The 13,041-nt window shown below is 33.3% G+C and overlaps 1 protein-coding gene across 2 annotated transcripts; it reads left to right on the top strand.

Annotated features, from left to right (window-relative positions):
* Window positions 1-3,852: 3,852 nt before the first annotated feature.
* Window positions 3,853-7,534, top strand: LOC128218556 (uncharacterized). Of its 2 annotated transcripts, XM_052926249.1 has the most exons (3): window positions 3,853-4,350; window positions 4,851-5,014; window positions 5,917-7,534. In XM_052926249.1, the coding sequence occupies exons 1-3, from the start codon at window positions 4,288-4,290 to the stop codon at window positions 7,298-7,300; spliced, it is 1,611 nt and encodes a 536-aa protein (XP_052782209.1). In that variant the 5' UTR covers window positions 3,853-4,287; the 3' UTR covers window positions 7,301-7,534. The 2 variants fall into 2 exon arrangements, with proteins under 2 accessions (XP_052782209.1, XP_052782208.1); XM_052926248.1 differs by having other exon boundaries at window positions 3,853-5,014.
* The last annotated feature ends 5,507 nt before the right edge of the window (window positions 7,535-13,041 follow it).

Genomic DNA, 13,041 nt, shown 5'->3' with positions numbered 1-13,041 from the left:
AATCTGATTTAGCCGACAAATGCGAAGGTAAAATAACACTCCAAGAAGCAACAGCAGCTCTTAATGACATGAAGCTAAACAAAAGCCCTGGCCTAGATGGTCTAACTGTCGAATTTTATAGAGCCTTTTGGGATATTATTGGTAATTTAGTAGTTTTGGCACTAAATGAAAGTTACAATAAAGGCGAACTGTCATATACTCAGAAACAAGGTTTGTTTTCATTACTGTATAAAAAAGACGATCCAGAAAATCTTGAGAATTGGCGTCCGATATCTCTTTTAAACATAGATTATAAACTCGCAGCAAAAATTCTAGCAAATCGTCTTCAATTGGTTCTTCCGAGTATTATAAGCCTTGATCAGCAAGGGTACATAAAACATAGAAATATATGTTTTAATATTAGATTAATAGAAGACGTAATAGACTATAATGATATTCTCAATCAAGAAGGAGCAATACTATTTTTAGATTTTAAAAAAGCCTTTGACACAGTTGAATGGCCGTTCATGCTTAATATTTTGACTAAATTTGGCTTTAAAGAATCTTTTATCAAATGGGTTAAAACCCTTTACTGCAATATAACATCAAAAATTTCAAATAATGGATGGATATCTGACTCATTCTATCTACATCGTGGAGTCCGTCAAGGATGTCCTCTATCTGCTTAGCTTTTTATAATAGTTGTTGAAGTTATATCAATGAAATTAAAAAGTTGTGAAATGTACGAAGGTATAAAGATACAGGAAAAACATATAAAAGTTACACAGCTTGTTGATGACACAACATTATTTCTTAAAAACCGAAATGAAATACCTATTGTTCTTGAAATAATAGATACCTTTGGAAAACATTCAGGTCTTAAACTTAATCGGACAAAAACGCATGGTCTTTGGATAGGTAGATCAAAATACAAAAGTATCAAATTGATTCATGGTATTAATTTTACAACTGAGTACATAAAATCTCTGGGGGTTTTCTTTGGCAATGATAAAGATAAATGTGTAAATTTAAGTTGGACTGAAAAAATCGAAAAATGTAAACAACTTATTAATTCATGGAGTAAACGAAAACTCACCTTTTTTGGGAAGATAACTGTTATAAAGTCATTAATTTTTCCAAAACTTGTATACCTAGCCCAAAATATAGTTACACCCGATTTCATTATTAAGACAATTAACTCGATGATCTTCGAATTTTTATGGAACGGAAAAAGAGACAAAATAAAGCGCACAACAATTATTGGAAATAAACTTGAGGGTGGTTTAGATATGCCAGACTTTGGACTTTCGGAAAGAATTTCCTCATCTTTTACATGAACATAGAATCTATCAAATCTTTACAACCTATCACATATAAACTAACCAAATTTTATAATCAACTACTTTCAACGTGGATTCATTTTAAACAACTGAATGCCAACCAAACTAAAATACCCAATACCTTTTATGATATTAGAAAAGAAATTATCTGGGGCAATAAATTTATAAAACATAATAATAAAAGCTTACTGTATAAGAATTGGATTGAATCGGATTTAATATTCGTAAACGACATACTTTCAAATACTGGCGCTATAGACACCAATCTGATTCTAGATAAACTTAAAAACAAAACTAATTGGATAGCGGAACTAAATATAGTTAAAAAGCCATTTCGATCCAATGGAAAATATCTGTGAAATCAAATGAATCAATAAATACTAATGTCAATTCAAAACTTTTAATAAGGTTTGGGAACAAACTAATTAACGAAATGACAAACAAGGAAATATATCAGCTCTTTGTCCGGCAAATTTTCGAAACACCGTATATCCATAGATACTGGAATAAACGTGTACAAGAAAGTATCGAGTGGAAATCATGGTATTATATAGTTCATGAATCTATCGTTGACAACAAAGTTAAACAATTCAAAATTAAATTATTAAATAATTTAGTGGCGACTAACTTAAATTTATTTACATGGAAATTGAGAGACAGTCCCCTGTGTATGTGTTGCAAGGAAGTTGAAGATTATCAACATTTTTTTATCCATTGTTCTTCATTATCAAATGGTTGGTCGACGATAAATGCCTTATTTAAAAAATGTGGTATAAAGAAAATGTTTAATGATATCAAATATATTGTAATAGGATATAAGATACACCAAAAAGAATACAACTGTGTGAATATTGTTTTAAGTCAAATATGTTACTGTATTTATAAAACATACTTCATATGCGACCGGAGAATGAAGCCCATAAACATATTGTCTTATTTATATTACGATCTGATTGCTTTAGAAACATACCTACGAATACAAAATGTCAATTACCGATTCCTAAATGACTTTATAAAAAACCTTAAGTACATTCAATAAATACTTTGAGTGTATATATTTTTTTAAATCTTTGTCTATGTATTACTTTATTACCTGTGACATTGTTGCTTTTATTATCTAATAAACGGACTGTTATACTTTAGCAGTTCCAAAAAGAAAAAAACAAAACAAAAAAAAAAACCTTTGAAATTGAAAATTCCATGATTGACTTATATGCTGATGATACTACACTATATGCAAAAAGTTCAAATACGCAAGAAATTGAACGTACGTTGCAAATAAATTTAGATATGGTTTCGGATTGGTGCAAAATAAACAACATGGCAATACATCCACAAAAAACTAATTGCATGTTGTTGGGTTCAAATGCAAAATTAAGAAATGCATGTGCACTCAATTTATTCGTAGACAAAGTACTAATTGAAAATGTAACTTCGAAGAAATTGCTTGGAATTATTATTGATTCATCATTGTCGTGGAATCTGCAAGTTGAATTTGTCTGCAAGAAAGTAATTGCAAAGATAGCCCTTTTAAAAAGACTCAATTATTTTTTAACGGATCAAATGAGACAATTGTTTTATAAATCGTATATACTTCCTATGTTTGACTATTGTTGTAGCGTTTGGGGGAAAAGTAAGCAAACGCATATGAGAAGAATCACCTTGCTTCAAAAAAGAGCTGCAAAAATTATTCTCTTTAAGCCTATTAGAACGCCATCGCATGAATTATTTAAAAAATTAGAATGGCTTCAATTTGAATACCGTTGCAGATATCAAACGGCTGTTATAGTATTTAAATCTATTAATAATCTTACACCGAGTTACATAAGAGACATTATTAAATTATCTAGCAACACAAGATATGAATTACGATCTTCCACGCGACAAGACATTGCTCACTTTCGACATAAAACACAATACAAGAAACACTCGTTTGCATGCTACAGTGGGAAAGTTTGGAATTTTTTACCAGAAGAAATACGTAAGTCTAACACAGAAAAGACATTTAAAACCCGCTGTAAGAAGTTCTATTTACATCATCAATCGCAAAATCCGTTGTAAAAATTAAATGCATAATTCCATGCATACCACAGGTATTGTTTATATGTATGTATTTGTTGAGTAAGGTGTTAAATAATGTCACACTTCAAATCGTCCAAGTTTAGTTTTTAATTTCGATAAAGGAGAGAAAAAAATGTAATACGCTCAAAATGCACCAATTCGGGCTGGAAAGTGTTAAAATAAATCGCAGAGTACTTTCAAACACCCCTGCTCACACTTTAAACCAAAAAAAATCGGTTCTGAGGGAGGATTGCAAGTCAAAATGTTATGCCCCTAAGTTACGCACCCTCATATATCGAATCCTGGATCCGCCCCTGAATGCCATGGTACACTTAACGCCCGGAAATCAATTTGAACTAACAAAATGCATATTAAAACACAGCAACTTTTCTATGGATGTACCGGCATACACCCGAGGTTGATTTCGATGGAAAATGACCCAGGTATTCCGAATCGTGACATTTCGGCAGTCTTCTGCAAGCTCGGGATATATTTATTTCGTTGTGCATTTCGAGTGTAGAAAGGCCTACTAAACCAGAAGTCGTGAACTTCTATTGATATTAATAGGTGACACAATCTCGGCATGATTAAAATGTGGTTCGGATTTAAAGAACAATAGTGTTGATTAAGCAAGGTTGTAACAAGGCTTATCATTTGGATATTGTGTAATATGTTAGTGTGACATTGATCATAATTTGTGGTTTCTTCTTATCAGTACAAAACAATTTACTTCCTTGTAACAAAATGAACAAACGTGGCTGAATGAACATTTATTTGATTTAGTTCGTGAATTTTTTGAAACTCAAGAGAGAAAATGGAAAATAATTATGGATCATCACTCACTTTCTTCCCATAGATGGTGTTGAGGTTCGAGAAGTACTAGACCTCAGTGCTATTGTTCGTTCAAATGGGTCAATTCGCTATAAAATATACAGGAAAAGTACTTCCTACAACTATTCGGCAATCTTCGGTAAGCTCGGAATAGACAATCGTTACCACTCGGCAGTTTTCGGCAAACCTCGTGGGAAGGCCCACTGGACAGTCGATAACTATTCGAAATGTTTACACAGGAATAAAATAAGGCATGTTTAAAATCATTTTTGTATAATTTGAAAAATGATTGTAAATTTAGTACGGTTGTGACTACGCTTATCATTTTGATATCGTGTTATATAGCAGTGTGGATTTGATCGAAATATTGGTTTTCTTCGTATCAGCGGAGTACAAAATAATTAACTTCCAAGTTACAAAATAAACAGAAACTGACTGAGTGAACTAGTTTGTGTGTCATTTTTAATCTCAAAAGCGAAAATGGCTTCATCCATTCAGAGGGGCTGTGACTTCATTCATGATTTTTCCTGCTCTCCGTGTGAAGAGAAAGGATTTAACACCGAAGCTGACCATTATTGTACTCAATGCACGAAATATTACTGCCAAAACTGTGTTCTAAAACATGACGTATTATATCAGAAGCACGCAGTGCTCGGTCGGAAGGACGTGAAGAAATGGGAGGCAGCCCCAGGGGCGGTGGACGCCCTGGAGAGATGCGGGATGCATCGCGGGGAGGCACTGAAGTTGGTATGTGCCGACCATGACCAGCTGTGCTGCCATGTGTGCGTCGCCGTGGACCACAGGTATGTAAGAAATATGACAATTTAAAAGTGCACTAAATGGGTATATGCATTATTATTATTATTATTATTTTTATTATTATTATTATTATTATTATTATTATTATTATTATTATTATTATTATTATTATTATATATGCATTATAAGGTTAAACTCATTTGACTTTTAAACAAAACAAAGCTTACGATTTGTGAATATTAAAGAAATATCAGCCTTTATATATAATATATTTCATTTAATAGCTACGTGGTCACAAATTCCCCAGATAAAAAAGTACAAAATATCATTTATATTTTTTAATCCGTATACACATTATATGCCTTTTTGGCTAAGATCGTTTAAATAAAAAAAAGTCGCGCCAACCTATATTATGCGCCATTGCTGTTTTGTGTGTGTCGCCGTGAACCACAGGTTAGAAGGAAGAAAACGTCAATATAATGGCGCACGACATAGGTTGAGGCAATAATAGTTTATTGTTTTTATTTATTATTATTTTTAACTTATTCTTCTGTTCATGATTAAAACAAAACAAAAACTTATTTTTGAGTACATTTAACAAAAATATTAGTCTTTGAACATACAAATGGTGATTTCAATTAATAGCTACGTGGCCACAAATTCCCCAGTTTATAAAGAAAAACCCACTGAATCTGTACACAAATATTTCTTTTCGGTTTTGATCAATCAAGTCAAATTAATAAAGCATTATAATGCATTTAAAAATTAAAGGAAATCATTTTTGCATCAACCTATATGGTGCGCCTTTAAGACACAAAACGGTAACTAATCTATATGTTATTGCGACAAATTTTTAATCATATTCATTAACATTGTCCCACATAACAAGTTCATTTTCAGTTTATGCATATCTGATTACAAATGTTTCAAAACTTCTTTGTTTCAGACAATGTTCCAAAATCCATCCCATTCCAGATGTAGCAAAAGGAATTCAGAGAAATATTGAGTTTCAGCAAATTCCAAAGAAAATAGCTGAACTTCAAAAGCAATTCGAGCTGATGAAAGAAGCACGATTGAAGAATACGACATCTCTGAAAAAGACGCGGGCAGCCATTTCTGACGAAATAAAAACCATACGTAGGAAGATCAACGAAATCCTTGATAAGATTGAGAAGACAACTTTACAGGACTTGGACGGAATAATAGCTAAACTTGAAAAAAATATAAAGAAAGATATCGAAACTTGTGATAAAATGACTATTGAACTGCAAAACATGATTGCCGCTTTTCAAACAAAATCAAAATCAAGCGAGTCAAAATCATATATTGCGTACAGAAAGAGCCAGGAAATGATTTCACAAGCAAACGATCATCTTCATAGCATATCCACCATTGAGTGTTACAATGTAACATTTCAAGCCAATAACCTTATCGAAGAAATTTTATCTTCAATAAAGACGTTTGGAGCGATTGAAGAACAAACTGTTACGATTAAACAGCGAAAAGATCCCCTTTCCGATCCAAACCACGTCTTCAGTGTTGAAGAGTACAAGGAGTACAACGTGAAGACGAGTGATGACAAATGTCAATGTGTTATCCGTGGCGTATGTGAATTGCCTAGTGGAGAGTTTGTCATAGCAGACTTGAATAATTGTAAAGTGAAGCTCGTGGACAGGGAGTACAGGATGCTCGACCACTGTGATGTCCCGGGTAATCCATGGGACGTGTGCCACATTGACGGAAATGAAGTGGCCGTTTGTATTAACAGTGTTAATTCTGATAGTCGAGGACTTTATTTCATTAATGCTACGAATGGGAACTTCATAACTACGAGAAAGTTAAGCTTCACCCGTAGATGTTATGCCGCAGCTCATCATGGTGGCCACCTTTACATATCCTCCGGTAACGCCCTGTACGTCTACACGATGTCGGGAAAGAAGGTGAAGAAGCTGTACGAGGGCAAGTCTGGGGGATTCACGGTGCAGACATGTGCCATCAGTAACGATGGGAAGACAATCTACATCACAAACAACAGTAAACATCAACTGATTACCCTAGACAACAAAGGCAACAAGCTGGCCTTACTCGCTGACCTTGACATGGAAGAACCTACCGGAGTACACGTGAGAGCTGCTGGACACGTGTTCGTCTGCTGCGAAGGCTCCAACACAGTGCTGCAGGTTGACAAAGACGGGAAGAAAAAGTTGACCATACTGGCAAGGAAGAAAGACGGACTGAACGAACCGCGTGATTTATTCTTCAGCAGCCGCACTTCCTCTCTGATTGTTGGTGGAAGGAAAGACACACTTCTTGTTATCAAGTTAAATTAAAACTAAAACTTTCAAAGTTTGATTTGGTACTATCGAACAAGAATCTTCCCTATTGTTGTTGCAAAGTATATTGTAGTATTGTCATACATGTATATAATTGTTTTGTTTAGACCGCATGCTATAAGTAATATGATATGAATCCTAAAGCATCTTGTGAATGCTCATATGTTGGACAATTTATATCCCACAAACTATGTGAAAAATTATATAAATATGTTTTATTTGATGAATGTAGACTGTTCAATTTTCGTGTATATATATATATATATATATATATATATATATATATATATATATATATATATATATATATATATCTACTACAGATATTAAGGTGACCATATATATATATTAATCTAGGCATTATGGAGACCGCTGGATTAAGGCGACAAAAAATGGTCTCCTAAATATTTTCAGTCCAGATTTGATGTATCGAATGTCAATAAAAATGTCCATTTACAGTAAGTTGATAAGCTTGAATGTTTATTTACGAGATCATTTCATTGTTTTAAATATTATTCTCTTTTAATATTAAAAAAAATATTCTTAAACTTTTGTGTTAGTATATTTGTGTATCCATAAAGATAGCTATTAAGGCGACCAGGGAAAAAATCATAATTTTGGTCAAAAATAGCTATATACTAAGCATTTTTTATTTGTTTTACTTAATTTAAAGCTTATTGTATATTATCCCGAAGTTTCATTCCATAAAAAACAGAAATGAGGAAATTCGATATTTCGTGTACCATCAGCATCTAAATTTTCAAGTATACAGAAATTTAACTTTCCGGAATATAACGGAAATTTTCGGGTATCTCCGTGGTACCATCTCCGTGCAATTATGCAGTATGGCGTTCATCTCTTACAGAAAGAGAATGGTAACTTGGTAAGTGTTTAAAATACATATTCAACGTTTTTTCGTTTATTTTCATGACTTTTGTACAGTTGTATAAATCGTCCACCCTTTGGATGAAAAGCAAATGATTTATCCGGATTTTGTTCATCCGAAACTAAATCGCTAGTATCAACATCCGGTGTAATTTTTGCTTGTATTTTGGAGAAACTCGATTGATTTCTAGCAAACTTGGTTTACCACTACTGTACATCGTCGCTTATTATTATTTGGTATGTTCCAATCTAAAAAGTGATTTGCTCCCATAACATCTCAGATTTTAATAATTAAAAGACGAAAGGATACAAATGCCTTACATTTTGTTTGTCAATGTCATGTCATTAGTCATTCTCATCACCTTTGAATAGCAGAACAGAACGAACACTATCACCAATTCGTATTGTGGCTTTTTGCATGTGTCTTAAATTCTCATATTTGATAATAAATGCAACAATAAAATATTTCCCTTATTCTGCCACAGTTATGCACCAGTCAATTGTAACAATGGCGCCCAGGTCTTGTTTATACCGGGGATAGCAGGGGAAATGGGCCATGTTTTTACCTTCCAGGTTGACCGGCAGTGCTGAGTGAATGCGGTGTTATTGTTTTTGCGCTGATAACAGGGAATGGGCATAACCTAGGATGTCCCCAGGGGCATTTGACGGGGATCTGGTCATTTCGCAACCTTACCATTTCGTAACTGCTGATCTTGGTTATTTCATAACCATTCTGTTAGTCAATTCGTAACCATTTAACAAGGTGATAAATAGTACACTTAGCACCTCGTTAAGTGTATTGTTCGAACCTGGATGTATATGGCACAGCAACCAAGACACCAATTGGGAGACATTACTCGAATTCTCACTAGTAACAAGCCAATAATTTATGTTACTCAATAGTTATTAGATATATATATATCATGCTAAAGTAGAAATGATTTGTTATACTACCAAAATATGTTAATTATTTTCTTACATTTTGCTTACTTATAAACAATAATTAAAGACTGATCGCGATGTATTTTTGAGTAAAATTACGTTTACATAAATGATCATTCTTGACCTATTTCATTGACTATATTTGTTTGAATTGTTTAAAACGAACAAAATTTTGTTCTGTTTTTTTCTCAATTGATTCATATTCTGCATACTTTATATCCGAAACCGACAAAAAACAACCTTAATTTATTTGTTAGGCCAAATAAAAAAAATAGGTCTGTTTCAGGTTACCCGACCGACCCTATTTTTTCCCGCCGACCCTAACCTATTTTTCCCTGAAAAAATGTGATTTGGGTACGAAAAGCATTTGTTACGAAATGTATGTACGTAAAGTTGACAATATTAGAGTTGGATTTTTTGAATGTATTTACCGTACTTCACCTTAGAGTTCGGACACCTTAAAATAATTAATTTTTCGCTCTATGAATTCATAGAAAATAACCATTTTTACATTTTATTTACATGTATGGTAAACCTGCCTTTTTTCTTCATGTCTGCATTTTACCACTTATTAATTTATCCGTAGTTATCAATGGTTATTACGCCTATAAGTCACTGTAGCTCCTTCATCAAGATGGTTAAAATCCCATTCAACACCATTTTATACATGCATTGAAATGAATAAACACCTTTTATCGGCTTCAGATCAAACAGTCCCATTGTGTGACGTCACATAACTCAGTTATACCCACGAGGATCTCATGGAGAGCATGTATATTGTTATGCAGGATTAATGTGTCTGGTGTTTTTTTTATTGTAACTTGAGTATTGCATTTATAACTTTAATTCATCACATTTAATAGTTACCTGTATCATTGAATGTGTTGACTTTATTGTTTTCATGCCAAGAAATCCTATCCAATTTTCAATTAAGAAGGAAACACCTGTATGCCAGCATATACCTGGATTTTAGCAGCATATGCATTATGTTCCATTCAGTGGTTTTGTGCTAAGGGTTAAAGGACTGACTTGGTTCTCCATGAAATTTTTATCAGTTATCTGCTGTACAGCTAATTCATTTCATTTAATGGCCATTACGACAAGCATGAAATTCAGGGGAGCAATAATGTTGGTCATTTTTCGGAAAAATCTTTCTATAGTGCATGGTTCTTAGATTTAACGCTTCATCTCATTTTGTTGATTACGACACTTGTCAAAAATAAAAATAAAAATTCAATAATAGTTTATTATTCAGTATTGACATGATTTTCTTAACTATAAAAAGTATAATTATTAATTAACTAAGCTAAGCATTACATCTTTGATATTGTTTATGAACAATCTCCTTGATAACAATATTTAACTATCTAAACCACACTCTTGTTATTATGTTTAATTATGTTTAAAGATTGAAAACATCAAGTACAAATGTACTAACTATATTTCTTAGTTCCCCGACAGCTAAATATTTTCCACACGCCGGCCAAATCCTAATAGCCTCTTATAGAACAATACCGTAATCAAGTCGTTTAATTTAACAACTTGAGTACGGTATTGTTCTATAAGAGGCTCTTAGGATTTGGCCGGCGTGAGGAAGTTTTTTGAAACAAATAGAATCACAAACCCCAGTCAAACTTATCAACTTCCGGCTCAAAATGTTATGACTCATGTATATTTAATAAAATGATACCGGGGAGTTGTTTATCTGTGGATGTCGAAAATCTGCTTAAAGGGGCTATACTCCGTATGATAAAATAGCGGAAAAAAGAGAAAATTTTCGAAAACTGACATAAACTTGGCATCGATGTGTACAATGCATTGAAACTTACTAACTAAAGAACCCGGTCTCCGACACAGTTGTTTTTTACATTTTTGTACTTTTTTTTACAATTATGATAAAGCGTAACACAGTCCATTAGATAATTGTCCTGAGATTCGTTACAGAAGAAAACTTTTTTGGTGCGAATCTGGTGTACAGTCCCTTTAAGGGTTCATTGTACTTTGCGCTCATTATAAATAGATAAATGAAGGGTCTTCGCATTGATACAAAAAGCTTAGTTCCTTCATTCACAGCAACATATAATTGATTAACGCAAGATTAGCAGCATCAGTAGAAGTTATATGATAGTTAGTAGAAGGAATAGTAGTAGCTGTTGTTGTAGAAGTGGCAAACAACAACAACAACAACAACAATTCAGCAGGAGCGGCAGTAGTTTAGGGGTATCATCATCATTATCATCATCATTATCATCATCATCATCATCATCATCATCATCATCATCATCATCATCATCATCATCATCATCATCGGTGGTGGTGGTGGTGGTGGTGGTGGTGGTTGTGGTGGTGCTGACGGTAGTGTTGTGGCGGTGGTGTTGACATTGGCAATAGAAAAGCAGTAGTGGCAGTATCAACAACAATAGCTGCAGCATTACCACCTGTATTACTAAGACTTAAGAGCACACGTATTAAATGACCAACATAGTCGGTTCTGTTCGGTGGGGTTAAATACCTATTTACAGTAACGAGTCATGTTATTATTTGGGGTGGGGGTGGGTCAATATTTTACAGAAAAGGAGACACTCAAGGACAGCGACCATTGTTGTGAGTTTATGTCGGTCAAAACATGTTCTTTCACAGGTCACGGTATGAAGACAATGCCAGATGAACACAAAACTAAGCAATTTTTTAGATTGAAACATTGCAAAAACAAATCCCAATCAGTTATACGAAAATGCATTTTAACCGCCTCATGTGTTCATGATAATATGAACAAAATTGAAGTAAATTTAACATTCGGAGATTCAGTTTCGCCAATGTGATATATTTTTTCAAGTTTCGTTTGTATTTCCCATTTTCCATGGTGTATACGTATACTTACGAACTCAATATTTTTTACAGTGAAATAAAAACAACAAAGCTTTAAAAATGAACAATAAGAGTGTGTGTTTTTGTTAAAAAATGTGAACCCAATAAATCTGACATTTTAAAATCAATATCCATACGCTTAGTAAAGCATACCCTTAAATATAATTCGACCTACGAGACGGCCAGATTCGTATATAATGTAATATAGGTTACATTTTCATTCCAAATAAAACGGTTGGTTAAGCATACCATTTTCATTAACATCTGTCATACACATGTATGTCTAAAACGATAATGTTACTCATTAAAAACATCATATTTTTGTTTAAGAATAAGTAAATAATAAGTTTTACTAAATTAAGTACTCTGTAATTTTAATTAATTGTAGTTAACACTTGATACTTCTTCACGTCTTTCTGGGCAAAATTAAATACATTCTTCCAAATCTTGACCCAAACTACAGCAACTCCCTAGATATGAAAACATGATTAAACACATGGTCAGATTCTCGGTCAATTAGGGGTTAATGTGTAGCTGAAATTGGCTCTTGTGTAGAAATGAAAAGTGGAAAAATTGGCTGGTATTTCTTGGCATGATTGATGTTTCAATGAGTATTACTGTACGATTATTGCTTCATAAAGTCTATATTAAAAGTGTGATACAAGTTTCAAAGTTAATTGGCGGATCGTTTTACAAACATGTCATGTCTGTGTTTTCTTAATCTCTGCATTGCCCTTGTCGTTTCTTTAATCCTCCATTGAATATATCACACATCCTTTTCACCAGGCAATAAATCGTTTAGGATGGGTAGTAACCAACTAACTTATCACAGTGATGTATACGGTTAGGTAATCTAGCCAGGCATTGTAACGATAAAGATCAATAATTTTTGTCTGTGAGACTTAGTAACTGTAAAAGTTCAGTCGATGTCCTTTGGGTGTCCGAAAATTAGGTACCTAAAATAAATTATTTTTGAAAATAATAATGGATGTCCGAATTTATAGAATGTCCGAACTCTTAAGGTGAATTACGTTTGTGCTTGT

This window comes from Mya arenaria, chromosome 14 (assembly GCF_026914265.1).
Source record: "Mya arenaria isolate MELC-2E11 chromosome 14, ASM2691426v1".
In the NCBI taxonomy this organism is placed as follows: domain Eukaryota; kingdom Metazoa; phylum Mollusca; class Bivalvia; order Myida; family Myidae; genus Mya; species Mya arenaria.
The sequence above is the reverse complement of the archived record's forward strand: the minus strand, read 5'-3'. Positions and strand labels throughout refer to the sequence as shown.

Bases quoted from the DNA above. Each gene is read 5' to 3' on its own strand.
- LOC128218556 (XM_052926248.1), top strand. From the start codon at position 4,692: ATGGCTTCATCCATTCAGAGGGGCTGTGACTTCATTCATGATTTTTCC. The intron at 5,015-5,916 runs GTATGTAAGAAA...TCTTTGTTTCAG, and splicing joins TGCGTCGCCGTGGACCACAG to ACAATGTTCCAAAATCCATC.